Source organism: Oncorhynchus tshawytscha, linkage group LG12, assembly GCF_018296145.1.
Source record: "Oncorhynchus tshawytscha isolate Ot180627B linkage group LG12, Otsh_v2.0, whole genome shotgun sequence".
Classification (NCBI taxonomy): Eukaryota; Metazoa; Chordata; class Actinopteri; order Salmoniformes; family Salmonidae; genus Oncorhynchus; species Oncorhynchus tshawytscha.
In genome coordinates this window covers 39,598,803-39,626,137 of record NC_056440.1, presented here as the reverse complement: position 1 = coordinate 39,626,137, position 27,335 = coordinate 39,598,803, and the positions used below count along the sequence as shown (strand labels likewise).

The 27,335-nt window shown below is 44.3% G+C and overlaps 1 protein-coding gene across 3 annotated transcripts; it reads left to right on the top strand.

The window, feature by feature from the left end:
- The first annotated feature begins 1,181 nt into the window (after positions 1-1,181).
- On the top strand, positions 1,182-22,256 carry si:dkey-164f24.2 (histone-lysine N-methyltransferase 2D). Of its 3 annotated transcripts, XM_024439332.2 has the most exons (11): positions 1,199-1,460; positions 4,616-5,194; positions 15,114-15,161; positions 15,269-15,523; positions 15,786-15,827; positions 16,135-16,233; positions 20,514-20,618; positions 20,734-20,838; positions 21,424-21,594; positions 21,721-21,793; positions 21,901-22,256. In XM_024439332.2, exons 1-10 carry the CDS (start codon positions 1,416-1,418, stop codon positions 21,781-21,783), a joined length of 1,512 nt encoding a protein of 503 aa, XP_024295100.1. In that variant the 5' UTR covers positions 1,199-1,415; the 3' UTR covers positions 21,784-21,793; positions 21,901-22,256. The 3 variants fall into 3 exon arrangements, with proteins under 3 accessions (XP_024295101.1, XP_024295100.1, XP_024295102.1); XM_024439333.2 differs by lacking the exon at positions 15,269-15,523 and having other exon boundaries at positions 1,182-1,460; XM_024439334.2 differs by lacking the exon at positions 4,616-5,194 and having other exon boundaries at positions 1,242-1,460.
- The last annotated feature ends 5,079 nt before the right edge of the window (positions 22,257-27,335 follow it).

The following is a 27,335-nucleotide window of genomic DNA, read 5'->3' as shown; positions in this document are numbered from 1 at the left end:
TAACAGCTCATTTTCAGTTTTCCCTTCAGTCCTTGCAAAAATTTTTGCTTGAGAAATTGCTCACTGCTAAGATTACTTTTTTGTTTGTTTCTGACCATTTTCATTGAAAAAAATCACAGTAAAGGTACTTCATTTTTAATCCGAAATTATTTGATATTGAGATATTGGACCTTTAAAAACATACATTGTAGATTCATATTATTACATTGTATTGTGTTACACCCAATAAAAAAAAATGTTTTTTTTATCTGGCCGCGGACCCCCTGCAGTACCTATTCCACAGACCACACTTTGGCAACCCCTGGGCTAGGGCACACCACTAGGCTACTCTATCGTATTAAAGTGGGTCTGCTCGGTGCTCACTAACCCAAACAAAGAGCCTGACAGACTGACATACGATACGCCTCCATGTATCCAACTTGTGTAATGTGCTGTCTGCTGAATACAGTACATTATTGCAAGGCCTGGACGAGATTCCCTAAAAACACGCCATTTCGATACAGCTACGACTTTTTCGTAACAGGTTAGGAGAATTAGGTTAAGGTTATGAAAATGGTTAGGGTTAGCTAGCGAAAATGCTCTCCTAAACTGCTACGAAAGGTCACTTGTATCGAAGTGGCGTGTTTTTAGGAAGACCCACCTAGGCTATATTTGCTCAGATTATTCAAATCTATTTTCAGCGCAGACAAACACACTTGACAAGTTAGGACAACTCTGTTTGTCCCGAGCTAAAACACTGTCATGAGGAGTAGGCTAGTTTATGCATGTTCTAAATGGGGAGATGCATAAATGGGACACGCACAGTGAGGAGATCAGTCAAACCAAGCGTGAGTGTGACCGCACATTTTCAAACAGAATCGACACATTCGAGCTCGAAAAAGGGGTCTGGATAGGCTACGTTTTCGGAAGCCGTCCAAAACGATGGAGGTATGCCTAGATGGATACAGTTTTAGATTTTGGTGGGCTTATAGCTAACCCTAACTCTTTTCCTAACTTGCTACATTCATTATCCATACCTGCTGCGTAAATTCTCCTAAGCTTACTACGAAAAGTACATTTTGACAAAAGCTGTATCACTTCTTGACAAAACCGTTACATAACATCAGAAAACAACGCCAGTTTGCGGACAAGGCAAGCCTACTGGACTCTATCAACCAAGGGGCGCACACACCCCTCTATCGTTAACGCCCCCTCCACCAACCTCCTCCCGATAGGTCCAGGCAGAGATGGAAAAAACAACAACAACGAGTGCTTTAAAAAGATGCACAATGTTCCGTCCATCAGTAACATCTGGTCATCAGACCGGTGCTACTGTGACAGTCTCCGCTTTGCCGACGCACACTTTCTCCATCTCCGGGGAGGACAGAAATCAAAGTTCTTAATTCTTTCTTGTAGCTTCAGCCAAAAACACGAAAATGCCCAGCAAAAGGAAGAAGAACAAGCGCCGCATGAGGAGGGTGGTAAGTGCGCACACCAGGGTTCCTTCAGTTCCTCCATATCGTAGCTAATTATGATTTGATGATTTTTTTTTTTTTTTGTAATCCGTGCTACACGTGTTCCCCTCCACTCTGGTAGTCGAAGTGCATTGAACAGTTCATCCATTGAAATTCACCAAACATTAAACAATATATCATTGGATGAATGATCCTGACCATGATCGAGCAAACCTCTTTTTAGGCAAACTAAATAGCTTTTCACATTCTAAATTGCTGATAGTTTTTTTTAAAGACTGGTTGAAGCATGCGAAGAAACCACTGCCAATATAATTTCCAATCCATCAGCCTGGTCTCATAGGCGAGACGTAACATGATAAACGATAATTCGGGACAATCAAATTAGTATGATATGTTGTGTTTGGTATGGTTACATAAGACTGAAGGTTACTTATGGCTGTCTGAGTTGGTTGGATGTTGGAGTGCATGGGTGGGTGTATAACGCGAACATCTAGCAATCCAAAGGTTTCTTAGCATGTTGGCTAACTCTAACTCCTAACCCTAAACGTTAGCCGTCTAGTAGTCACCTACCTAAACCACAACAAATTGCAATTCGTAACATATCATACAAATTGTAATTTGTAACATCATACGAAATGAATGATGGACATCTACAAATTAATACCATACCAAATGTAACAACCAAATTTAAACTCCCTGATTTTTGTTTACTTTGTTATGTCTAACCCTGAGTTCAGGTTGCACAATCCATATATCCCAATCCACCCAGCTACATGATGGGCTTTGGATGTAGCTCGTCTGGCTACATGACCAGCACCCTGCTTGTCGAACTGTTTTATTTAGTCTACTCCTGGCTCTGTAACGTACCAGGCACGGTGCGCTTAGTTGGCAATGTATGATTAAGGGCCATGCATAAAGTTTGATCTCGCTGTGTACTTGGCCAAGTAGGTTATCAACTTTTTTGTACTTTTTACCCATTTTTCTCCCCAATTTCGTAATATTCAATTGGTAGTTAGTGTTGTCCCATCGCTGCAACTCCCGTGCGGACTCGGGAGAGGCGAATCTCGAGAGCCATGCGTCCGCCAAAACACAACCCCGCCAAGCCGCACTGCTTCTTGACACACTGTTCGCTTAACCCGGAAGCCAGCCGCACCAATGTGTTGGTAGAAATACTGTACAACTGGCAACCGAAGCCAGCGTGCATGCACCCGGCCACCACAATGAGTCGCTAGAGCGTGATGGGACAAGGACATCCCAGCTGGCCAAACCCTCCCCTAACCCGGACGACGCTGGGCCAATTGTGTGCCGCCTCATGGATCTCCCGGTTGCGGCCGGTAGCGGAATCGAACCCGGATCTGTAGTGACGCCTCTAGCACTGATCAGTGCCTTAGACCGCTGCACCACTCGGGATGCCATATCTATAAATTGTTATAAAGAATCTGTGACATGGCCATGCTGGTTCTGAGATTTTGTTGTAAATCTGATTTTAAAAGGTTTATCACTAGCACACATTATTGGCGCAAATTGTGCAGAACAACACAGTGGGTTGCACTCTATGTTTGCGGCAATTGTTTGGCCAGTCATTTAGGCCTAAACTGTCACCTATTCATTTAATTGTCGTGCACGGGATTAGAGCATTTTAATTTAGGACTACTAGTTGTATTATTCAACCATCTTTCGCAATTGTCTAATCAGAGCTGGGATGGCATTACAAACGTGCACATAACTGTCACAATGCTTTTCACACTCTGTGCTTGGGTGGGGGACTGAAGATCCTTTCATTTGTGTGTGTGTGGGGGGGGGTGATGAGAGTCCAGGAGTTTCATGTATCCTCCATTTTAGAACATGCTCCTCTTCCATTTACAGCATGATAATGTAACTCAGCAACAGGACAGTTCTCTGTAACCCTTCTCACAATGTATTCTTCCTTTCACATAAACTAACTTGAATGTGTATTCTACAAATCACAACATTTCAATTCCCTTTGTGACTTTCCGTTGTAATGTTATCCAGAGCTCTGTCATAGCTCAGCAATAAGCCAGTAGGCCTAACATTGTACATGCACTACACTAGCGATCCCTTGCAAATACTTCTCAATATGGTGAGAAAGAAGTTCTCCTAAACACTCTCTTCCCCCTAGTTTTCTGGCAAGACTCCACTCAAACCAAGCCTGTATTTGGTAATGAATCGTAGGCATGCCCTCCACCAGACTGCTTTTTTTAGGAGGGCCTGTGCCGTGAAACCTTTCACAGAAGCCCAAATAAAAACGTATCCCAAATCAGTTAGCCTCATCACCTCTGCGTGCTCTAGATATCTACGGAGGTGCGTGGAAGGGAGGTCTCTTGCTGATTGACACTCCGAGCACTAACTAGGGCTCATGTTCTGCTTACTGACTTTCATAACAATGTGCTTTTTTTGTGCTCCCCTGCCTTTTCAAAACAGTTTTTCTAGTTTATTTCCAAAGGATGATGATGCCTAGTAAATGTCCTTCAGACTAATCCTGTTGATGACGGGTTCAAAAAACCTCGAAATCGTACCATTGCAAAAGGGGCAGGGAGGGGTTGGTCTGACGGACAGACCAAAGGCAGAGCTGTTTTTGTATGCACACTTACTGGGCTTATGCACTTGGTGGGCTGTGTAAACTCTGCTGGCTGGCCGGTCATCTCTTGCAGCTAATGAGGCGTAGGGTATGATTGTAACCGGATTATAATGCGATTAGTTTACTGTCTGCTATGCGGGGCCCCATCCGGAGCCCTGAGCCCTGCTGACTCGCAGGTTTCGGTCCCGCCTGACTTGACCTGTCAGAATCACTCCGATTCAGCTAATTTACTGCCATTATCTAACTAGTTTGCCCTGCCCCATTGATCGGCACCATAGCTCAAAGGTTTAGTCCTCTGTTCCCTTTGGGAAAACATGTTGATCCTAATTTGGCATCCCTGGTATTTCATTGAATAGAATACCCACCTCCCCATCAAACCCAAACTAGACGAGGAATTCAATAACTAACAGCCCTCTGGCTGGATTACCTTCAGCAGCCTCTCCCCATATTTTTTTCTCTACATCTTTCAATGTTTAACCAAAGTGGAGTGATTCAAGGTAAAGTTAATCTGACACCCTTCTCTCTCTCTGTCTTTCGCTCGCTCGCTCTGTGTGTTGAGCAGCAGGCCCAGAGGAAAGTCCTTGAGGAGCAGCATGTTGCTGGCACTGGCAAAGGGACCCCAGGAGTGGCTGCTGTGGCGGCCCCCCCTGTTAAAGTCAAAGAAGTGGCAAAGTGTCCAAAGCTTGTCCCCATACAGACTCGAGTAGTAAACGTCCCCATTGTAGCGCTGCTGGCCCCAGTCGAGGTACCGGAGCCTAAACCTATGGTGGCGGCGTTAGAGGCTGAAGTGGTGGCAGCAGAGGTTGAAGTTGAGGTGCCAGTCGAAGCTTCAGTAGAGGCTGAAGAAGCCACATTGGAGGTTGAAGCCCCAATTGAAACCCCAGATGTGGTCGACGGCCCAGTTGAAGCCCCAGAAGAAGTCCCAGTTGTAGAAGTCCCAGTAGAAACTGCAGTGGGGCCACCTACAGAAGAAACTGCAGCGGGGCCACCTACAGAAGAAACTGCAGCGGGGCCACCTACAGAAGAAACTGCAGTGGGGCCACCTACAGAAGAAACTGCAGTGGGGCCACCTACAGAAGAAACTGCAGCAGTGCAGGAGGTTGAAGAAAGCTTCATTCCAAAGACGGAGCTAGTAATGGAGGTAAAGGCCCTCTCCCATTTTGAATTTGTTTGCGGACGGAGAGTATATGGGGTCAGGTGCAGTTTCTGGCAAGTTGGGAAGGGACTGAGAGGGGGCAGTAAGAGAACAGTGTGTTCTATTTAAGAGGCTGTACATGTACACAGAGAGTGGGCAGGGCCTCTGTTGCAGTCACTATATATTGCCGGGTACATTAACATGGTCTACAGTGTAAATGATTTGTGTCTGTTTTAAAACTGATTTCACTTGTGTTTTTCAGAAGATTGTGGTGAGAGTAATTGGATAAAATGAGATTGATTACATTTCTCTGGAGCTGTACAGATCTAGGATCTTAATTTGAGCCAGTTTGCTACAGCAGGAAAATAATCCTGCAACAAGAGGACATTTGAATTATTATGTGGATTATTATTAATGGACATTTTTGTAGGGGCTGATCCATTTTTCAAATGGAAAAATGAAGTGGAAATTAACATTTCCTGTAACAAGGTGATCAAATTAAGATCCTACATCTGTATTAAGGTTTAGTGATGAATCATCTTAGCCAATGAAGGATAAAGCTACTTGCGACCCGCAATAAACACCAAATCATCTGTACTTGCGTGTTGCAAGTAGCTTTATCCTTCGGTGTGAAAGTTTCAATCTTATGAAAGTTAAATGTTGGTAGTGTGTCATCGAAATAGTTTAGTTTATGCAGCTGTTTGTCTTGTTCAGTGTCCTGTGTTGGAAATGTGTACGGTGCTTGTTGGCATTTGTTCAGCTGCTATAGTGTCTCTAAAGTGCCTCCCTCGCTGTAGCTAAGCTATGACCACATATGACGTGTGTGTGCTGACGTGTGTGGAGCACGGGATGAGGGGGTGGTTACACACGATGGTTGGCTCTTGGTCAAAATGCCTCTTTTCCCCAGCCCCATGCTGCTGGACATACCATGGACATGTCAGATGCTCCCTAGACCTATAGGCACAAGCTTTCATTAAAGTACTTTAGGTGCATCCACACGCATAGCGGATGTGTTATACACAACCCGTATCAGGATAGTTTTATTGAGTTGATGAGATTGCAAAAACTTACACTCTTAACAAAGGAGTGCTGAGACCGTGCACACACACACACACACACGTGTTTGTATATAAAGAGTGGACAGTTGGTGGCTCTGGTCAGTCGGTCGTGGTGTCTTCACCATGGGCCTCATATTCAGACAGAGTTTTTGGGAGGGGTACTGTCGATGGAGAGCGCTTGAGTATTTAAACAAAAGGAGTGGGGGTATGGAAGTCTCGGTGCCTTCTTGCTGCCTGGCAGATGGATTGATCACCTAGTGCCTCTTGCACGTGAGGCAGACGCCTGGAGTTTGCTAAACGGCATTGACACTTGGATTGGAACTGCTGCTTTGGTTAGATGATATGAAAATTGAGCTCTTTGGCCTCCCAAGCCAGTGGTGTCGAAATGAGAATACATAAACAGAAAAGAACCCTGTACCTACTGTATAATAAGGTGGTAGATCTTTGATGTTATGGGGCTATTTTGTTTCCACTGGTCCTGGGGCCCTTGTTAAAGGTCAATGACATCGTGAACTTTACTCAGTACAAGGATATTTTATCCCAAAACCTGGTTGCCTCTGCCAGGAGGCTGACACTTGAACACAAGTGGATCTTCCAGAAAGGCAATAACCCCAATCACACATCAAAATCCACAAAGAAATAGTTAATTGTCCACAAAATCAACATGTCTGCAGACTTGAATACCATTGGAAAATCTGTGGTTTGAATTGAAGAAGGCAGTCCATAGGTGCAGACAAAGGATATCAAGAAACTCTGGAGGATTCTGTATGGAGGAATGGTCTAAGATCCCTCTCAATGTGTTCTCCAACTCATAAAACATTTTAGGAAAAGGCTCAGTGCTGTTATTCTCGCAAGGTGAGGTATTGAAAACGTGTCATTTTGGACCTCTACCGTTTTGAGAAAAAAATGATATTACTTGTTTAAACAAAATCTCTTTCTCTGAGCAATTGTATTAGTATGAAATAATATACATTCCCATAAAAAATGTGCATACAATATAGCTCAGTATTTTAATTATACTGAACAAAAATATTAATTACAATGCAACAATTTCAAAGATTTGACTATGTTTTTTTGTAAACTGTCATGGTCAAAACATATTGATACAACAGTAGCTAAGATGGGGAGAAGTCTGTCCATAATAAAGCCCTGCTCTTCATTCATAACAACACTATCAACAAGGCAGGTCCTACAGTCCCTGGTTTTGTCACACCTGGACTACTGCCAGGTAGTGTGGTCAGGTACCACAAAGAGGGACTTAGGAAAATTGCAGTTGGCTCAGATCAGGGCAGCACGGCTAGCCCTTAAAAGTACACAGAGCGCTAACATTAATGACATGCATGTCAATCTCTCATGGCTCAAAGTGGAAGAGAGATTGACATCATTACTTGTTTTCGTAAGAGGTGTTGAAAATCTGAAGGTACCAAGCTGTCTTTAAAATACTAGCAAACAGCTCGGACACCCATGCATACCCCACAAGACATGCCACCAGATGTCTCTTCACTGTCCCCCAGTCTAGAACAGAACAGGCAGACAGTACTACATAGAGACATGACTACATGGAACTCTATTCCACATCAGGTAACTTATGCAAGCAGTAGAATCAGATTTAAAAAGCAGGTAAAAATACACCTTATGGAACAGCGGGGACTGTGAAGTAACGCAAACATAGGCACAGACACATGCATACACACACACATGATAACATACGCACTATACACACACGTACACATGAATTCTGTGTTGTAGATATGTGGTAGTGGAGTATGGGCCTGAGGGCACACACTTAGTGTGTTGTGAATTCTGTAATGAATTCAGGTCTCCAAACAGGAGGGCAAAGCCTTCAACTTTTGCCTGCCCCGTAGACCCGGGTATCGACTAATTGTCCGTCGCCCACCAACACTGTCCCCTAGTTCCAGTGTGTTAACACTCCCCTTTTCAATAAAAAAAGTCTGCTGTATCCAGGCATCATGCCAAGGACATAGAGCAAAAATACAATAAAAAGGAGACTTGCTCCATCACGACCAGAGGGTGCTCCGGCACCACTGGTGAGCGAGAGTCTACTGACCTGCTGGTTACTCGTCACCAGAGCAGGGAACTGCCATGAATGTTCAGTCCAGCCCTGGGTCTAGTCCATGGTTACGAAGCGTTACGACTGCAGTTCGTGCAGAACTTTGGAAGCAGTAGCGACTGGCAACTCGGCATGCATACTTGAGGAAATCTCTATTACGCAAAGTGGCTATCAGGGCCATACTAGCGGCAGAGAGCCACCTCTGCTTTACTTCCGGTACTTCCTGGTTCCCTGCAACACTGCTGCGTTCTTCACATTCAACAGTTTCCCATGTGTATTAAGAATGGTCAACCACCGAAACAACATCCAGCCAACTTTTTAATTTTTTTTATTTCACCTTTATTTAACCAGGTAGGCTAGTTGAGAACAAGTTCTCATTTGCAACTGCGACCTGGCCAAGATAAAGCATAGCAGTGTGAACAGACAACACAGAGTTACACATGGAGTAAACAATTAACAAGTCAATAACACAGTAGAAAAAAAGGGGGAGTCTATATACATTGTGTGCAAAAGGCATGAGGAGGTAGGCGAATAATTACAATTTTGCAGATTAATAACACTGGAGTGATAAATGAACAGATGGTCATGTACAGGTAGAGACATTGGTGTGCAAAAGAGCAGAAAAGTAAATAAATAAAAACAGTATGGGGATGAGGTAGGTAAAAGTGGGTGGGCTATTTACCGATAGACTATGTACAGCTGCAGCGATCGGTTAACTGCTCAGATAGCAGATGTTTGAAGTTGGTGAGGGAGATAAGTCTCCAACTTCAGCGATTTTTGCAATTTGTTCCAGTCACAGGCAGAGAGCACTGGAACGAAAGGCGGCCAAATGAGGTGTTGGCTTTAGGGATGATCAGTGAGATACACCTGCTGGAGCGAGTGCTACGGATGGGTGTTGCCATCGTGACCAGTGAACTGAGATAAGGCGGAGCTTTACCTAGCATGGACTTGTAGATGACCTGGAGCCAGTGGGTCTGGCGACGAATATGTAGCGAGGGCCAGCCGACTAGAGCATACAAGTCGCAGTGGTGGGTGGTATAAGGTGCTTTAGTGACAAAACGGATGGCACTGTGATAAACTGCATCCAGTTTGCTGAGTAGAGTGTTGGAAGCAATTTTGTAGATGACATCGCCAAAGTCGAGGATCGGTAGGATAGTCAGTCTTACTAGGGTAAGTTTGGCGGCGTGAGTGAAGGAGGCTTTGTTGCGGAATAGAAAGCCGACTCTTGATTTGATTTTCGATTGGAGATGTTTGATATGAGTCTGGAAGGAGAGTTTACAGTCTAGCCAGACACCTAGGTACTTATAGATGTCCACATATTCAAGGTCGGAACCATCCAGGGTGGTGATGCTGGTCAGGCGTGCGGGTGCAGGCAGCGAACGGTTGAAAAGCATGCATTTGGTTTTACTAGCGTTTAAGAGCAGTTGGAGGCCACGGAAGGAGTGTTGTATGGCATTGAAGCTCGTTTGGAGGTTAGATAGCACAGTGTCCAAGGACGGGCCGGAAGTATATAGAATGGTGTCGTCTGCGTAGAGGTGGATCAGGGAATCGCCCGCAGCAAGAGCAACATCATTGATATATACAGAGAAAAGAGTCGGCCCGAGGATTGAACCCTGTGGCACCCCCATAGAGACTGCCAGAGGACCGGATAGCATGCCCTCCGATTTGACACACTGAACTCTGTCTGCAAAGTAATTGGTGAACCAGGCAAGGCAGTCATCCGAAAAACCGAGGCTACTGAGTCTGCCGATAAGTATATGGTGATTGACAGAGTCGAAAGCCTTGGCAAGGTCGATGAAGACGGCTGCACAGTACTGTCTTTTATCGATGGCGGTTATGATATCGTTTAGTACCTTGAGCGTGGCTGAGGTGCATCCGTGGCCGGCTCGGAAACCAGATTGCACAGCGGAGAAGGTACGGTGGGATTCGAGATGGTCAGTGACCTGTTTGTTGACTTGGCTTTCGAAGACCTTAGATAGGCAGGGCAGGATGGATATAGGTCTGTAACAGTTTGGGTCCAGGGTGTCTCCCCCTTTGAAGAGTGGGATGACTGCGGCAGCCATGACTGCGTGGCCACGCACGCCTCCAACTCAATCATCAAGTTTGCGGACGATACAACAGTGGTAGGCTTGATTACCAACAACGACGAGACGGCCTACAGGGAGGAGGTGAGGGCCCTCGGAGTGTGGTGTCAGGAAAATAACCTCACACTCAACGTCAACAAAACTAAGGAGATGATTGTGGACTTCAGGAAACAGCAGAGGGAACACCCCCCTATCCACATCGATGGAACAGTAGTGGAGAGGGTAGTAAGTTTTAAGTTCCTCGGCATACACATCACAGACAAACTGAATTGGTCCACTCACACAGACAGCATTGTGAAGAAGGCGCAGCAGCGCCTCTTCAACCTCAGGAGGCTGAAGAAATTCGGCCTGTCACCAAAAGCACTCACAAACTTCTACAGATGCACAATCGAGAGCATCCTGGCGGGCTGTATCACCGCCTGGTACGGCAACTGCTCTGCCCACAACCGTAAGGCTCTCCAGAGGGTAGTGAGGTCTGCACAACGCATCACTAGGGGCAAACTACCTGCCCTCCAGGACACCTACACCACCCGATGTTACAGGAAGGCCATAAAGATCATCAAGGACAACAACCATCCGAGCCACTGCCTGTTCACCCCGCTATCATCCAGAAGACGAGGTCAGTACAGGTGCATCAAAGCTGGGACCGAGAGACTGAAAAACAGCTTCTATCTCAAGGCCATCAGACTGTTAAACAGCAACCACTAACACTGAGTGGCCGCTGCCAACACACTGACTCAACTCCAGCCACTTTAATAATGGGAATTGATGGGAAATGTAAAATATATCACTAGCCACTTTAAACAATGCTACCTAATATAATGTTTACATACCCTACATTATTCATCTCATATGTATACGTATATACTGTACTCTATATCATCTACTGCATCCTTATGTAATTACATGTATCACTAGCCACTTTAACTATGCCACTTTGTTTACATACTCATCTCATATGTATATACTGTACTCGATACCATCTACTGTATCTTGCCTATGCTGCTCTGTACCATCACTCATTCATATATCTCTATGTACATATTCTTATCCCCTTACACTGTGCATAAGACAGTAGTTTTGGAATTGTTAGTTAGATTACTTGTTGGTTATTACTGCATCGTCGGAACTAGAAGCACAAGCATTTCGCTACACTCGCATTAACATCTGCTAACCATGTGTATGTGACAAATACATTTGATTTGATTTGATTTTGAGTAGCCAGGCGGAAGGCATGGCCAGCTGTTGAGAAATGCTTGTTGAATTTTCGATAATCATGGATTTATCGGTGGTGACCGTGTTACCTAGCCTCAGTGCAGTGGGCAGCTGGGAGGAGGTGCTCTTGTCCTCCATGGACTTCACAGTGTCCCAGAACTTTTTGGAGTTGGAGCTACAGGATGCAAACTTCTGCCTGAAGAAGCTGGCCTTAGCTTTCCTGACTGACTGCGTGTATTGGTTCCTGACTTCCCTGAACAGTTGCATATCGCGGGGACTATTCGATGCTATTGCAGTCCGCCACAGGATATTTTTGTGCTGGTCGAGGGCAGTCAAGTCTGGAGTGAACCAAGGGCTGTATCTGTTCTTAGTTCTGCATTTTTGAACGGAGCATGCTTATCTAAAATGGTGAGGAAGTTACTTTTAAAGAATGACCAGGCATCCTCAACTGACGGGATGAGGTCAATGTCCTTCCAGGATACCCGGGCCAGGTCGATTAGAAAGGCCTGCTCACAGAAGTGTTTTAGGGAGCGTTTGACAGTGATGAGGGGTGGTCGTTTGACTGCGGCTCCGTAGTGGATACAGGCAATGAGGCAGTGATTGCTGAGATCCTGGTTGAAGACAGCGGAGGTGTATTTGGAGGGCCAGTTGGTCAGGATGACGTCTATGAGGGTGCCCTTGTTTACAGATTTAAGGTTGTACCTGGTAGGTTCCTTGATGATTTGTGTGAGATTGAGGGCATCTAGCTTAGATTGTAGGACTGCAGAGGTGTTAAGCATATCCCAGTTTAGGTCACCTAACAGAACAAACTCTGAAGCTAGATGGGGGGCGATCAATTCACAAATGGTGTCCAGGGCACAGCTGGGAGCTGAGGGGGGTCGGTAGCAGGCGGCAACAGTGAGAGACTTATTTCTGGAGAGAGTAATTTTCAAAATTAGTAGTTCGAACTGTTTGGGTATGGACCTGGAAAGTATGACATTACTTTGCAGGCTGTCTCTGCAGTAAACTGCAACTCCTCCCCCTTTGGCAGTTCTATCTTGACGGAAAATGTTATAGTTGAGTATGAAAATCTCAGAATGTTTGGTGGCCTTCCTGAGCCAGGATTCAGACACGGCAAGGATAGCAGAGTGTGCTAAAGCAGTGAGTAAAACAAACTTAGGGAGGAGGCTTCTGATGTTGACATGCATGAAACCAAGGCTTTTTCGATCACAGAAGTCAACAAATGAGGGTGCCTGGGGACATGCAGGGCCTGGGTTTACCTCCACATCACCTGCGGAACAGAGGAGGAGTAGAATGAGGGTGCGGCTAAAGGCTATCAAAACTGGTCGCCTAGAGCGTTGGGGACAGAGAATAAAAGGAGCAGATTTCTGGGCATGGTAGAATATATTCAGGGCATAATGCGCAGACAGGGGTATGGTGGGGTGCGGGTACAGCGGAGGTAAGCCCAGGCACTGGGTTATGATGAGAGAGGTTGTATCTCTGGACATGCTGGTTGTAATGGGTGAGGTCACCGCATGTGTGGGAGGTGGGACAAAGGAGGTATCAGGGGTATGAGGAGTGGAACTAGGGGCTCCATTGTAAACTAAAACAATGATAACTAACCTGAACAACAGTATACAAGGCATATTGACATTTGAGAGAGACATACAGCGAGGCATACAGTAATCACAGGTGTTGAATTGGGAGAGCTAGCTAAAACAGTAGCTAAAACAGTAGGTGAGACAACAACAGCTAATCAGCTAGCACAACAACAGCAGGTAAAATGGCGTTGTCTAGGCAGGGAGGGTCGGATTAACTACACACAGAGCCTGAGTGCGGCTGGGGCCGACAGATAAAACATAAACAAGCAGAATAGAGTACCGTGATTAATGGACAGTCCAGCATGCATCAGCTATGTAGCCAAGTGATCAGTGTCCAGGGGGCAGCGGTGGATGGGGCAGGGAAGCTGGACTGGCGAGTATTATCCAGGTTAAAAAAAACTGGCTGGCTGTGCAGAGGGTAAGGTAAAAGCCGCTAGCAGTGGCTAACAATGACTAAATAGCTTGTAGCTAGTTAGCTGGTTAGCTTCTGGAGGTTCTGGAGTGTGTTCTAAAAATAAAAAATAATAGCGATTCCGTATCACATTGGGTGAGGCAGGTTACCAGAAGGTATAAACAAATTAAAAATCGAAAAGAGATTGAAAGTAAATACAGCTGTGGGAAGCACTGAAGTCAACGAGGGCCAGCAACCCTGTGGAACGTTTGACACCTTGTAGAGTCCATTCCCTGACAAATTGCGGCTGTTCTGAGGGCAAAAGGGGGAGGGGGTTGCAGCTCAATATTAGGAAGGTGTCCTTAATGTTTTGTACACTCGGTGTATGTTCAACGTGCTGTCTCGCTCTATTCCTAGAGGTGACTGGTTCACCTCAGTCGACCTGCAGAATGCTTATTTTCACATAAGCATGCAGCCAGCACACAAGGTTTCAAAGGTTTTATTTTCAAGGCACAGCCTTGCTGTCCCATTCAGGCTAGATTATTCAGCAAGTGTGTAAGAGACAGCCCTCACACCCCTGAGAAACCTGCTATGCACCCCATCCCGGGTGCAGGGGTTCAAGACACGACTTCCCGTGTAACCCACCTCTCAGAGCCAGGGTTCAAGATTAATCAGAAAAATTGTTGTTTGGTGCCAACACAGAGAATAAAATACATAGGCATAATGCTGGATTCTCACTCTTACTAGGCAAAGAGTCATTCCGACAGTGCCTTTCCCTATTCCACAGGGAGTGCTTGGTTATGATCAAGACACGCCTCTGAGTGCTGGGGTTGATGGCCTCCATTTCAGTAGTACATCTTGGCCTACTGAGAATGAAACTTCCAGCACTGGGGGTTTGCGCAAGTCTGTGTACACGGCATCACTTCGTCAGATGAAGGCGACCTCTGCATGTCTCTCGGCTCTCTGCCACTGAAAGAGCCCCTTGATTCTTCATTCTTGGCACTCCCCTAAGGGTAGGGGCAATGAGGAAAGTGGTGACGACCAACTCCTCACGCATGGACTGGGGCGCAGTTCACGAGGGGAATGCAATAACAGTGTGGACCCCACAACTCCGGATTGCTCACATAAATGATCTTGAATTGCTCACTGAAACTTTGTTCTTGAACTTTGTTCTCTTCTCTCTGCGTGACATGGAGAGAAGAGGGGGGGGGGGCGTGGCAGCTTGTCTTGCGTGTTTGCACCTCTAGTGTGTTTTCCAAGGGAAGGTTTATGATCTCTGAAATGTAAGTGTTTTTCAAAACCTTGGGTTTAAAAAAAAATGGGTTGAAAAACACAACAATTGGGCACCACCCATCCACCATTGTTTCTAAAATAAACTGCCATCATGTGGTTGTCAGAACTCAAGTCTGAATTGCTTTATCCTAGACTCGAAATGAACATTATGTCCCAAACCTACTATCTATTTACTTATAGTAGTCAGTCAATATGTATATTAATAACGAATTATTTCTCTCTACCACTTGCAGGCCGCATCCATCCCTGAGGCTCCCGTGTCAGCTCCTGACCAATTTGAGGTAAACCTAGTACTGAGTGTATATCACCCATAGTTCCATAGTCCTGTTGCATGGTGTTTTTTTTGTGTGTGTGTGGCGTCTTTGACCGTGTTCTACTGCATGTTTAGACACATGACGAGCCGTTGATGAAGGCCGGAGTGGAGGCTGAAATAGTTGCCACGGTCCAAGCGGAGGTCGAGGCAGTAGTCGAGCCAGAATCCGGGCCCGTGGTCGAGGCCGTAGCTGCCCCAGTAGTAGAAACTGAAGAGGTGGTGATCGACACAGAGGACAGTCCTGAGGTTGAAGCTGAGGTCATTCCTATGGCCAACGCAGATGCCAGTCCTGAAGAAGTTGAAGTAGAGGAGGCCCCAGTCGTCACAGAGGTGCTACATCATGCTAACGTGCTACGTTGCTAACGACCCTTCTCTGCTTTCACACCTCTGCCTTTCCTGAAAAAGCTCAACTCAAGTCCTTTGTTCTTTTGCTTGATGTTGTCTTGTGTGGTGGTGTACTGTGTGATCATGTGTGGTTTGCTCTGTTCCTTACCCTTCCTCTTTCTCTTAAACAGCGTTCAGAAAAAGCATCTGATGTTTATTTTCTGTTTGATTGGATGAGTCTTTAATGAGTAATTTCTCCTCGTTCCAGGATGAGCCTGTCATGACAGAGGCACCTGAAGAGGTTCCAGTTGTAAGCAGACATTTCTCACTACTTTATTATTGTGCAACTTCTTTTACATGGGAAATATTTAGATGCCACTAGATCCATTTCCTAAGTGTTCGCATCAGCTCATTGCAGCCTGGGCTTTTGAGCTAGTGATTGCTCCTATTAGTAAGGTTATGGCTCTACCTAGTGGACAGCTGGAACACTTCACAAATGTTACACTTCAGTGTTTGCTCATCTTGTCGTGCCTGTATTGACCAATGGTCAATTTTTATGTGTCGCCTAATTTTTGCTTTGGAATCAAACTGACCTGTCCCCAACCTCTCTCTTCCAGGAAACAGAAATTATCCCAGAAACGCTGTCGGAGCCCGTGGTAGCCCCAGTTCATGAAGCCCCCGTAGCCAACGTCGCTCCCTCAGAGCCCCTTGTAGAGGTAAGGCTGACCAACGCATGACATTAAGCCTTCTCAGTCCTAAGGGTGTGAATGTTAAACAAAATTGGGACGTTAACGTTAAGAAAAAATACATAACCGAAAAAGTTAGCTTCCACAAAATTGTAATCACAGTGCAGTTATCACTAAATTATCATCATAAAGGGAAAATTGCATAATAAACAAAAACCTAATGCAACAATGATGTAACGTTAGTCGAAGAGATGCATCTTTAAATTATTGGATATAAAGCACTTTGCTCGTCATCGTTAAGTTTGAAAAATGTCAGAGAAAGGCAAGCAACAGCAACGAACAGCCGGCTCTGCACGCTGTCGTACACATTGATCCAGAGCATTCCAAACGTGCTCAATGTGTGACATGTCTGATCAGTGGAGGCTCCTTAGAGGAGAAAGGGGAGGACCATTCTCAGTGATTTTCAGAAAATTAAAAATGCTAAAACATTTTAAAAGTTATACTTTTTAGATAACTATACTAAACATAATCACGTCACCAAATAATTTATTAATACATACTATTTTACAATGAAGGTCTACAGTAGCCTCAACACCGTTCTCTAGTGTAGCACTGTGGTGTAACCGAAGGACAGCTAGCTTTTGTCCTCCTCTGCGTACATTGGCTGCTGGACTCTGTCCACGCATTTCAAGGCTGCGTTGAAACAATGATGATTTGATACATCAGAAAAGCAGAACTTAATATTTGGTACAGAAACCTTTGTTTGCAATTACAGAGATCATGGGTGGCAAGGAACAAGTTAACCCTAAATATTTCTAAAACTTAAAGCATTGTATTTGGAACATAACACTCACTAAACCCTAAACCTCAACTAAATCTTGTAATAAATAATGTGGAAATTGAGCAAGTTGAGATGACTCAGCTGCTTGGAGTAACCCTAGATTGTAAACTGTCATGGTCAAAACATATTTATACAGTAGTAGCTAAGATGGGGAGAAGTCTGTCTATAATAAAGCGGTGCTCTGCCTTCTTAACAACGCTATCAACAAGGCAGGTCCTACAGGCTCTAGTTTTATCGCACCTTGACTACTGTTCAGTCGTGTGGTTAGGGGCCACAAAAAAGGTCACAGGAAAATTGCAATTGGCTCAGAACATGGCAGCATGGCTGGCCCTTGGATGTACACAGAGAGCTAATATTAATAATATGCATGTCAATCTCTCCTGGCTGAAAGTGGAGGAGAGATTGGGTTTCTCACTATGTTGTATTTATGAGAGGTATTGACATGTAGAATGCACCAAGCTGTCTGTCTAAACTACTGGCACACAGCTCGGACACACATGCATACCCCACAAGACATGCCACAAGAGGTCTCTTCAGTCCCCAAGTCCAGAACAGACTATGGGAGGCACACAGTACTACATAGAGCCATGACTACATGGAACTCTAATTCCACATCAGGTAACTGACACAAGCAGTAAAATTATATTTTAAAAACAGATATAAAAAAAACACCTTATGGAACAGCGGGGACTGTGAAGCAACACAAACATTGTCGGACACACACGCACTATACATACACATGGATTTAGTACTGTAGATATGTGGTGGAGTAGGGGCCTGAGGGCACACAGTGTGTTGTGAAATCTGTGAATGTATTGTAATGTTTTTAAAATTGTGTAAACTGCCTTAATTTTTCTGGACCCCAGGAAGAGTAGCTGCTACTTTGGCATCCATAATAAATACAAATACAAAACCTATGAGCCTCATGGTTCTCACCCCCTTCCATAGACTTACACAGTAATTAGGACAACTTCTGGAAGACGTCTTCCAACCTATCAGAGCTCTTGCAGCATGAGTTGACATGTTCTCCACCCACTCAAAGGATCAGAGAATTAATCTAGTACTGAAAGTATAAGATACAGCTAGCTAGCACTGCAGTACATCAAATATGGTGAGTAGTTTACTCAAAGAGAGGCAATAGTTGAACAGTTTTGAACAAATACATTCCTTCCAAAATGGAGAGAGAGAGAGGGTCATTCTTTTTCAGTTTCACTTACTTAGCTAGCAAATGCAGCTAGCTAGTTTAGCCTTCTCAAACACCCCGCTCAAAAAGGGGGGTGCTATGCTAGCTGACTATGACTATCTAGCACAACACTGGAACTCTTCCAAGTCAAGGTACCTTTTGGTTTTAGTAATTTATTGACCTAAACTGGTTACTGACTGTACACTGTAACGTTACTGCTTGATTGTAGCAGGTTTACTATCACGTTAGTTCTATTGGCTGTGTTGACTATGACATTACATTAGGTAATATGGTGACAACGATGTAGGCTGTGTGTAGCAGTTATGATATGGTTTGGCTTGGAAAGTTTTTTTCGCCTGGTCACATACAGCTGATGTGTTGTGCATTGACATCCACAAGCGACGAAGGGAAAAGGTGAGAGGAGGAGAGTGCATAGATGCGAGAAGGAATACAACGTGGCTGTTATTAAAGTGAACGGTGTTTACGCATGATCAGCAGTGTATTCATTCCGCCAATTCTGTTGAAAAAGGTTTCTTAAACTGAAAAAAATTGTGATAAACATACCTGAATGTTTAATAGAAACTCTCGTTTGCAACTGTTGGACTAATGATTACACCCTATATCAGCTTGATACAGGCAAGAATATGCAAGGCGGGATTGAATGTGTCACTGTCTGTCCATGTGTTACCTCCAACATTTTCTCTTGACCTGTGTGCACCTACGTTGTAAACTTTCATTCATAGGCTAGGTTGTAGCAACCTCATGATGGGTGAAGGTGAAAATTTGAGTATCATATAGTAGCCTAAACCTATCGATGTTACATTTAACTGAATGAATGACATATGAATGACCGTCATCCTATATGCTGTAATAGAATTAAGGGCATGCTCATGAAATAAAAAAACAAATAAAATCATCCTCCCTCATCTTAAAGGGCACTGACAGCCACTGGTCTGGACATGCAGGCCATGGATGTTCTGGGACATTTTGAGCTTCCAGGAATTGTGTACAGATCCTTGCGACATGGGGCTGTGCATTATTATGCTGAAACATGAGGTGATGGCGGCGGATTAATGGCACAACAATGGGCCTCAGGATCTTGTCACAGTATCTCTGTGCATTCAAATTGCCATAGATAAAATACAATTGTATTCGTTGTCTATTTCTCATGTCTGCCCATACCACAACTTCACCGCAACCAATGTTGACATCAGCAAACCGCTCTCCCACACAACGCCATACACACCATCTGCTCTGCAGATTAATCTGTGAAGAGCACACTTCTCCAGCATGCCAGTGGCCATCGAAGGTGAGCATTTGCCCACAGAATTCGGTTACAATGCCGAACTGCACGGAGAGCACGTAGATGAGCTTCCCTGAAATAGTTTTTGATCATTTGTGCAGAAAGTCTTCAGTTGTGCAAACCCACAGTTTTATCAGCTGTCTGGGAGGCTGGTCTCAGACGATCCCGCAGGTGAAGAAGCCGGATGTGGAGGTCCTGGGCTGGTGTGGTTACATGTTATCTGTGGTTGAGGCCGGTTGGGCGTACTGCTAAATTGTCTAAAACAACGTTGGAGGAGGGTTATGGTAGTACAGTTCTCTGACAAAAGCTCTGGTGGATATTCCTGCAGTCAGCATACCAATTTCACGAACCCCTCAGCTTGAGACAGCTGTGGCATTGTGTTGTGTGACAAAACTGCGCATTTTAGAGTGGCCTTTTATTGTCCCCAGCACAAGGTGCACCTGTGCAATGATAATGCTGTTTAATCAGCATCTTGATATGCCACACCTGTCAGGTGGATTATCTTGGCAAAGGAAAAAATGCTCACTAACAGGAATGTAAACAAATTTGTGCACAACATACGCTTTTTGTGCATATGGAACATTTCTATGAACTTTTATTTCAGCCAATGAAACATGTATGCATGCTAATTTTTGCCAAAACGCTTGCAGACTCGAGTGGTTTACTATCGAACACAACAAATGGCCACTCGACAAAAGGCTTAGGGGCCAAGTGTTCGGTTTGAGATTCAGTTTATGACTGAGGTAGATAAAACTCCATTGCCCCCTAGCGGTCATACGCAATAGGACCATATTCTGCATTGTGAATTCACATGGAATTTAATGAAATTTGTACGGAAAACCGATAAATGGCCGTCTAAACACTAAGATTTGTTTTCCCATTTGTCACATCCCTACTCAGTCCCTTTACTTTTCTCAGTAAGAAAGGAGAAATGGAAGTTAAGTTAGAATTGGAACATTGTGTAACAGTCCTATGCTCTCCAGGCCCCAGTAGAACCTGTCATCGATACAGTGGCCGACAACTTTATCATCACAGAATCTGTCCCCACTCTGGAGGCAGCCATGGCTGAGCCCGCCATTGAGGAGCAGGTGAGACTCGGGCTCCAAATCACACCTACACATACACACAAGGATGTCGTTTTGGCACACCTTTAATCACCTGCTGGCATCCCGTCAAGTCTGACTGCGTGTCATCTCTGTTCAGGTGCCCGCAGTCCCAACAGATTCACTTGAGGTCCTATCGGAGTCGCTGAACAACGTCCCCCCAGTATCTGAGCCCGCCCCTGTTACAGCTGATAAAGTCATCGCCGTGAGTCTTCCTACTTTTTTCTATGCAGAGACTGAGGTGCCCAATGCCAGATGTAGTTTTGGTAGAGCAGACATGAGACACACGCTTACTCCTGTAACCCCGTTGTCTGGTTGGTCTCTGGAGGCAGGTGACAAAGATGGGGGATAGAGAGACGACACACTTCCACCCGATTACCGGCACTCTCCGGAGGACCTGCTGGTCAGAGTTAAACCATGATAACCTACAAGCTTTTCATCTACTCAGACTAATTTTTAATAATGACTCAAACCAACTCTTTACGCAATCACCTTGGTATATTAAGCACTAACATATGATCAAATACTTTGGTGCAGGCTATCCTCTCATCTGAATGCTCTCGCACATTTTGAAATGTGCCCATCCAGGAGTTCTTGCTTCCTCGTGAGTTTCTCTCGCCCATCTTTGGATCAATCCTCCCTCCTTGTGGTCTTCCTTTTTACATTCTGTTCATTTTCTGGGCTGTGGGCTCCTCCAGCTCCTTTTAATGCATCAGGCATGTCATCTAGTGGGTGGGACTACTGATTTTAGTTGTGCGCTCAACATTGACTGGGTGTGTTGCCTTTGCAGGCTAAAGAGGGAATTGAAGCCCAGATGGAAATCGAATCCAAAAAGGACGCCATGGATGAGAATACTGCCCTGGATGTCCTCTCTGGACATTTCTCAGCCCCCCAGCCTGTCATCTCAGAACTGCAGTGTCACACGCAGCTCGCCTCTGCGCCCGTAGAGCTCGCCTCCGTGGTAAGAGCATATATTGACACGACTGTATCCAACTTTCCCAATCAATTACAATCTGTCTTTACGCGTATTGTAAATCAACCACCTCCTTTCTTACATTCCCATCTAAACCCCTCCCGTGTTCTTTAGGATATCCCAGCAGAGGCAGCATTGAATGGACATACTGCAACTGAGGTGACCATTGAGGGATAGATCTCTGCAGGTGAGGACTTGTTGTTTAATCTCCCGAAACGCTTCGTTTGAACACACGCACTTGCGTTGGGTCTAAATTGGCATTAACATTCTGTTATTGTTTCTGTCTCGCCATAGATTTCCTCAGTCAGTATGGAGGACTGAAGAGAGCCTCACGGGGAGCCGACCAGCAAATTTTACTTTTCAATATTTAGGGCTTCAAGGGACCGCGGGAATTTATTAACATCCAACACTCAGTGCCTTTCCTGCTTAGGTTCTCACCAAAAGAAAATCAAACAAACAAATTTGAATGCGGCATCAAGGCGGGGGAATAAGAGTCTTTGGATCAGAATGTGAATATTTGGAATGAACAAATTATGGCTTCTTTCATAGATTTTCTGTATCGTAATGCATGTATTGTGGATTTGCATCGATTGTAAATGGCATACATTGTGTATGGATACTGTAAAGTTAATGAATGTGGAAATGACTTGTCTTCGCATTTGGACCATGTTTGTATGGATGGGAGGGGTATTTCCTTGTACGTGTTTTCTACATGCTGACTACACCGGGCACGAGCGTGTGTCTGCGTGCTCCATCACATGCATGCTGATTTTGTCCATCCACACCAGACGCGATCAGGACATGTACGTTGAAATATCAAAACGAACTCTGAACCAACTATATTAATTTGGGGACAGGTTGAAACACATGAAACATTCATGGACATTTAGCTAGCTAGCTCGCTGTTGCAAACTAATTTGTCCTGGGATATAAATATTGGGTTGTTACTTTACCTGAAATGCACAAGGTCCTTTTTTCCCCCTGGATCTTTGTAGAATTTTGACCCATTTTGAGTCACACAAAATCGTGTGTCCTCTACTCCGACAATTAATCCACAGGTAAAAGTGGAAACCTAGTTAGTTTCTAGTAATCTCTACTTCTTCAGTCTTCTTCTGTGGACTTTATATGGCGGTTGGTAACCAACTTTAAGGTGCATTACCACTATCAACTGGACTAGAGTGTCGATCTCAGTTCTGCTTTCAATCACCCGTGTGGGTCTATACTCCTAAAAACCAATGAGGAGTTGGGAGATGCAGGACTCACAGCGTGTCACGTGCCAAAAATAAAACCAAGTTCTATTTTAGCGCCTGGCTACGCAGACGCTTGCGAGCAGTTTGGATGATTGAATAGCATACCCATCCTCTTCACTGTGTACTGACAATATGTCTACAGTCCTGTTGGAGAAAGTCTGCCCTGGGCAATGAGAAAGGGTGTGAAGTTTTTCAGGCCCTCTGGCCAGATTATCTTAAAGACGTCCTCTGGCGATTTTCTAACTTTTACTGTTGAAAAGCGATATCCCAAGTATATATACAGTAAAGTACACACAATAAAGGGTAAAAATAATAGAGGAACAAAAGAGGAAAGCCCCCCCCCCCCTACTTATGCTAAGTTATGACTTACCTGGACCACCTATTGAGATGTGCCTATTAAGCCTTTTAAGTAAATCAGGTGTTAAATGAGGTGAAAAGGAGACTGGAGTTCAGCTTTAACGTTCAATTCACTACACTCAAATCTGGCCACTGAAAATGGGGGCTTGTAGATCATGTTTGTTTTTTAAAATTATATTTTCTAATTTTGTTTTGTATAGACCATTAGATGTGGTACAACCGCAGTTTGCGTACACGGTTCCGTGCTCTGGAAGATACCATGAGGAGTTATGTAATGAATATGCTGGGTTGGATTTCATTCACCTTTTTGAATAAAGATGTTACTCACCGTGATCCAGTTGTTGGCCTGTTTATTCTACATTAAATGTAGTAATCAGATGTATACTGAACAAAAATATTAACACAACATGCAACCATTTCAACAATTTTACTGAGTTAGTCAATTGAAATAAATTCATTAGGCCCTAATCTATTGATTTCCCATGACATAGGCCCAGCCAATCAGAATTAGTTTTTCCCCACAAAAGTGCTTTGATACAGACAGAAATACTCCTCAGTTTCATCAGCTGCCCGGGTGGCTGGTCTCAGTCGGATGTGGAGGTCCTGGGCTTGCATGGTTAAACGTGGTCTGCGGTTGTGAGGCCGGTTGGATGACATTGGAGGTGGTTTATGGTAGAGAAATTAACATTTACATTTTCTGGCAACAGTTCTGGCGGACATTCCTGCAGTCAGCATGACAATTTCACCCTCCCTCAACTTGAGTCATCTGTGGCATTGTGTTGTGTGACAAAACAGCACATTTTAGAGTGGCCTTATATTGTCCCCAGCACCAGGTGCACCTGTGTAATGATCATGCGGGTTAATCAGCTTCTTGATATGCCACACCTGTCAGATGGACGGATTATCTTGGCAAAGGAGAAACTCTCACTAACAGGAATGTAAGCACACACAATGAGAGAAATAAGCTTTTTGTATGTATGGAAAATATCTGGGATCTTTAATTTGAGCTCATGAAACCAACTACATTTTGTGGCATGTAATACAGAGTTTTCATTAGCTCATAATCCCTTTTCAATATTTTAATTTAATAATACCACACAAGTATTTATTTAATAGTTGAAAAGACAACATAAGGGTAGCAGCAAAGGGACATTATTACAACTAGTTCTGTCGCTGTAACCTACCTAGGAAAAACACCATGCTCTAGTTCTATGCATCTAGGATGTGAATTTAGGAGACTGGTAGCATTTGACAAGTTGAGTCATTTCCAAATGTATTTGAAAGATCTCCACAGATCCAAAGATGTCCGCTACTTTAGCAAGTGTATCATGAGTAAAATAAAACGTAGAATAAATACAAATAAAGCTAGAATCCGCACTTGCTACATCTATTTTTTGACTTATAAATGAATTAACTATATATATACCCATTTGATTCTTGAATATCTATATTACAATACTATAAGCCTCTAACTGTGGGGTAGCTCTCAAACTCTACATGGCATTCTGCCTTCTCCCTACAGTTCTCAACTGCCTCATTTGAACTACAATACCGACGTGGTCTTTTAATGTTTAGAAGCATCAATAATCATTGCTTGCGATACGGCTTTCGAAACATATGGTTCTTATCTTTCATCTGCCAGAAATCCTTCAAGTAAAAAATATACACTTACTGTAGCCTTTTTACACATCCATACGACTATGGGTGCCTCCATCCGACGAAACTACACTTCCTGAGCTACACTTTCACACAGGTGTTCGGAGCATGCTAGCTAGCTAATTAGCACAGGTGGTCGCTACTTGTCTTCCGTAAACAAGCGCTGTATCATGGAGATATGGCCGTGTGGGAACACTAATCCTAACCCTATCAAGGTGTGTATCAATTTAGCCTTTTGTTTTTAGAAAATTATCTCTCTCTCATATGAAAGATAAGGTCCTTATTCTTCGAAAATTGTACCACAAGTGATGCGTGTTAAATGTTCAGACCGAGCGTCGGGGATCTTCACAAAACTCCCCTTTACAGAAGACACCTTTGTCCAATGACTCGTGTAATGTAATAGAACTGAGTCATGATCAAGGGCTAACTGCGGGAGGATCTCTTACAATTTTGAGCCAATTTTCTTAATTTTATTCTCAAAAGAAGTGCGTCGTCCTCTTACATGCCACAGTAAACTTTATATTCTGCTGTGTTTTGCATTTTATTTGTGTCCAATTTGGTTTTTTGGAATGTCTTATCTTTGGGATACCATGCTGCCACAATGTAAATTATGTAAGCATTTTTCTAGTCTGTAGAATTACTACGTTACCCATAATGCTCATTGATTGGACATTCCAAATTACCATGGCAATTTTGCCTTCTATGTAGGGCAGGCCAGTAACATTTGCAAACAAATTGGGTCCCACAAGGGTGTGTTCTCAGCCCTCACCTGTACTTCCTGTTCACCCATGACTGCGTGGCCATGTGTAACAGTATAACTTTAGTCTGTCCTCTCGACCCTACCCGGGCTTGAACCAGGGACCCTCTGCACACATCAACAACTGACACCCACGAAGCATCGTTACCCATCGCTCCACAAAAGCCACGGCCCTTGCAGAGCAAGGGGAACAACTACTTCAGGTCTCAGAGCGAGTGACGTCACCGATTGAAACGCTACTAGCGCGCACCCCACTAACTAGCTAGCCATTTCACATCGGTTACACATGCATGCCTCCAACTCAATTATCAAGTTTGCAGATAACTCTACAGTGGTAGGCTGGATTACCAACATCGACGAGACGGCCTACAGGGAGGAGGTGAGGGCCCTCGGCGTGTGGTTTCAGTAAAATAACCTCACACTCAACGTCAACAAAACAAAGGAGATGATCGTGGACTTCAGGAAACAGCAGAGGGAGCAGCCCCCTATCCACATTGACTGGACAGTAGTGGAGAAGGTGGAAAATGTTAAGTTCCTCGGCGTACACATCACGTACAAACTGAAATGGTCCACCCACACAGACAGCGTGGCGAAGAAGGCGCAACAGCGCCTCTTCAACCTCAGGAGGCTGAAGAAATTTGGCTTGTTACCGAAAACGCTCACAAACTTTTACAGATGCACAATCGAGAGCATCCTGTCGGGCTGTATCACCGCCTGGTACGGCAACTGCTCCGCCCACAACCGTAAGGCTCTCCAGAGGGTAGTGAGTTCTGCACAACGCATCACCGGGTGCAAACTACCTGCCCTTCAGGATACTTACAGCACCCGATGTCACAGGAAGGCCAAAAAGATCATCAAGGACAACAACCACCCGAGCCACTGCCAGTTAACCCTGCTACCATCCAGAAGGCGAGGTCAGTGCAGGTGCATCAAAGCGAGGACCGAGAGACTGAAAAACAACTTCTATCTCAAGGCCATCAGACTGTTAAACAGCCATAACTAACATTGAGTGGCTGCTGCCAACATACTGACTCAAATCTCTAGCCACTTTATTAATAAAAAATTGGATGTAATAAATGCATCACTAGTCACTATAAACAATGCCACTTTATATGTTTACATACCCTACATTACTCATCTCATATGTATATACTGTACTCTATACCATCTACTGCATCTTGCCTACGCTGCATGGCCATCGCTCATCCATATATTTATATGTACATACTCTTATTCATTAATTTACACTTCTGTGTATAAGGTAGTTGTTGTGAAATTGTTAAGATTACTTGTTAGATATCACTGCACGGTCGGAACTAGAAGCACAAGCACTTCTCTACACTCACATTAACATCTGCTAACCATGTGTATGTGACCAATAAAATTGGATTTGACATTTGCAAACAAATTGTTTTACTGTGCCCAGTTGCACAGACTTTTATGGTCACACAAGGTGCCACCGATTGAATCAAAATGAGTAGCCTAACAATTAGCCTATTTACATGGCCCCAGTTGCATTTGCAAACAAAAAAACAACAGTTCCACACATCTGTTTGGCCTCAAACTGTAATTTCAGCTATAATGTTGATATCATGTATGTTCAGTCTTTGCATCCATAGCTCTATGAATTTGAGAGTGGTTACATTTCTCCAGGCCCATCCCTCAGCTTTTTACCAAAAGAGGTGGGGGTAAATGCTTCATGGTTTCAA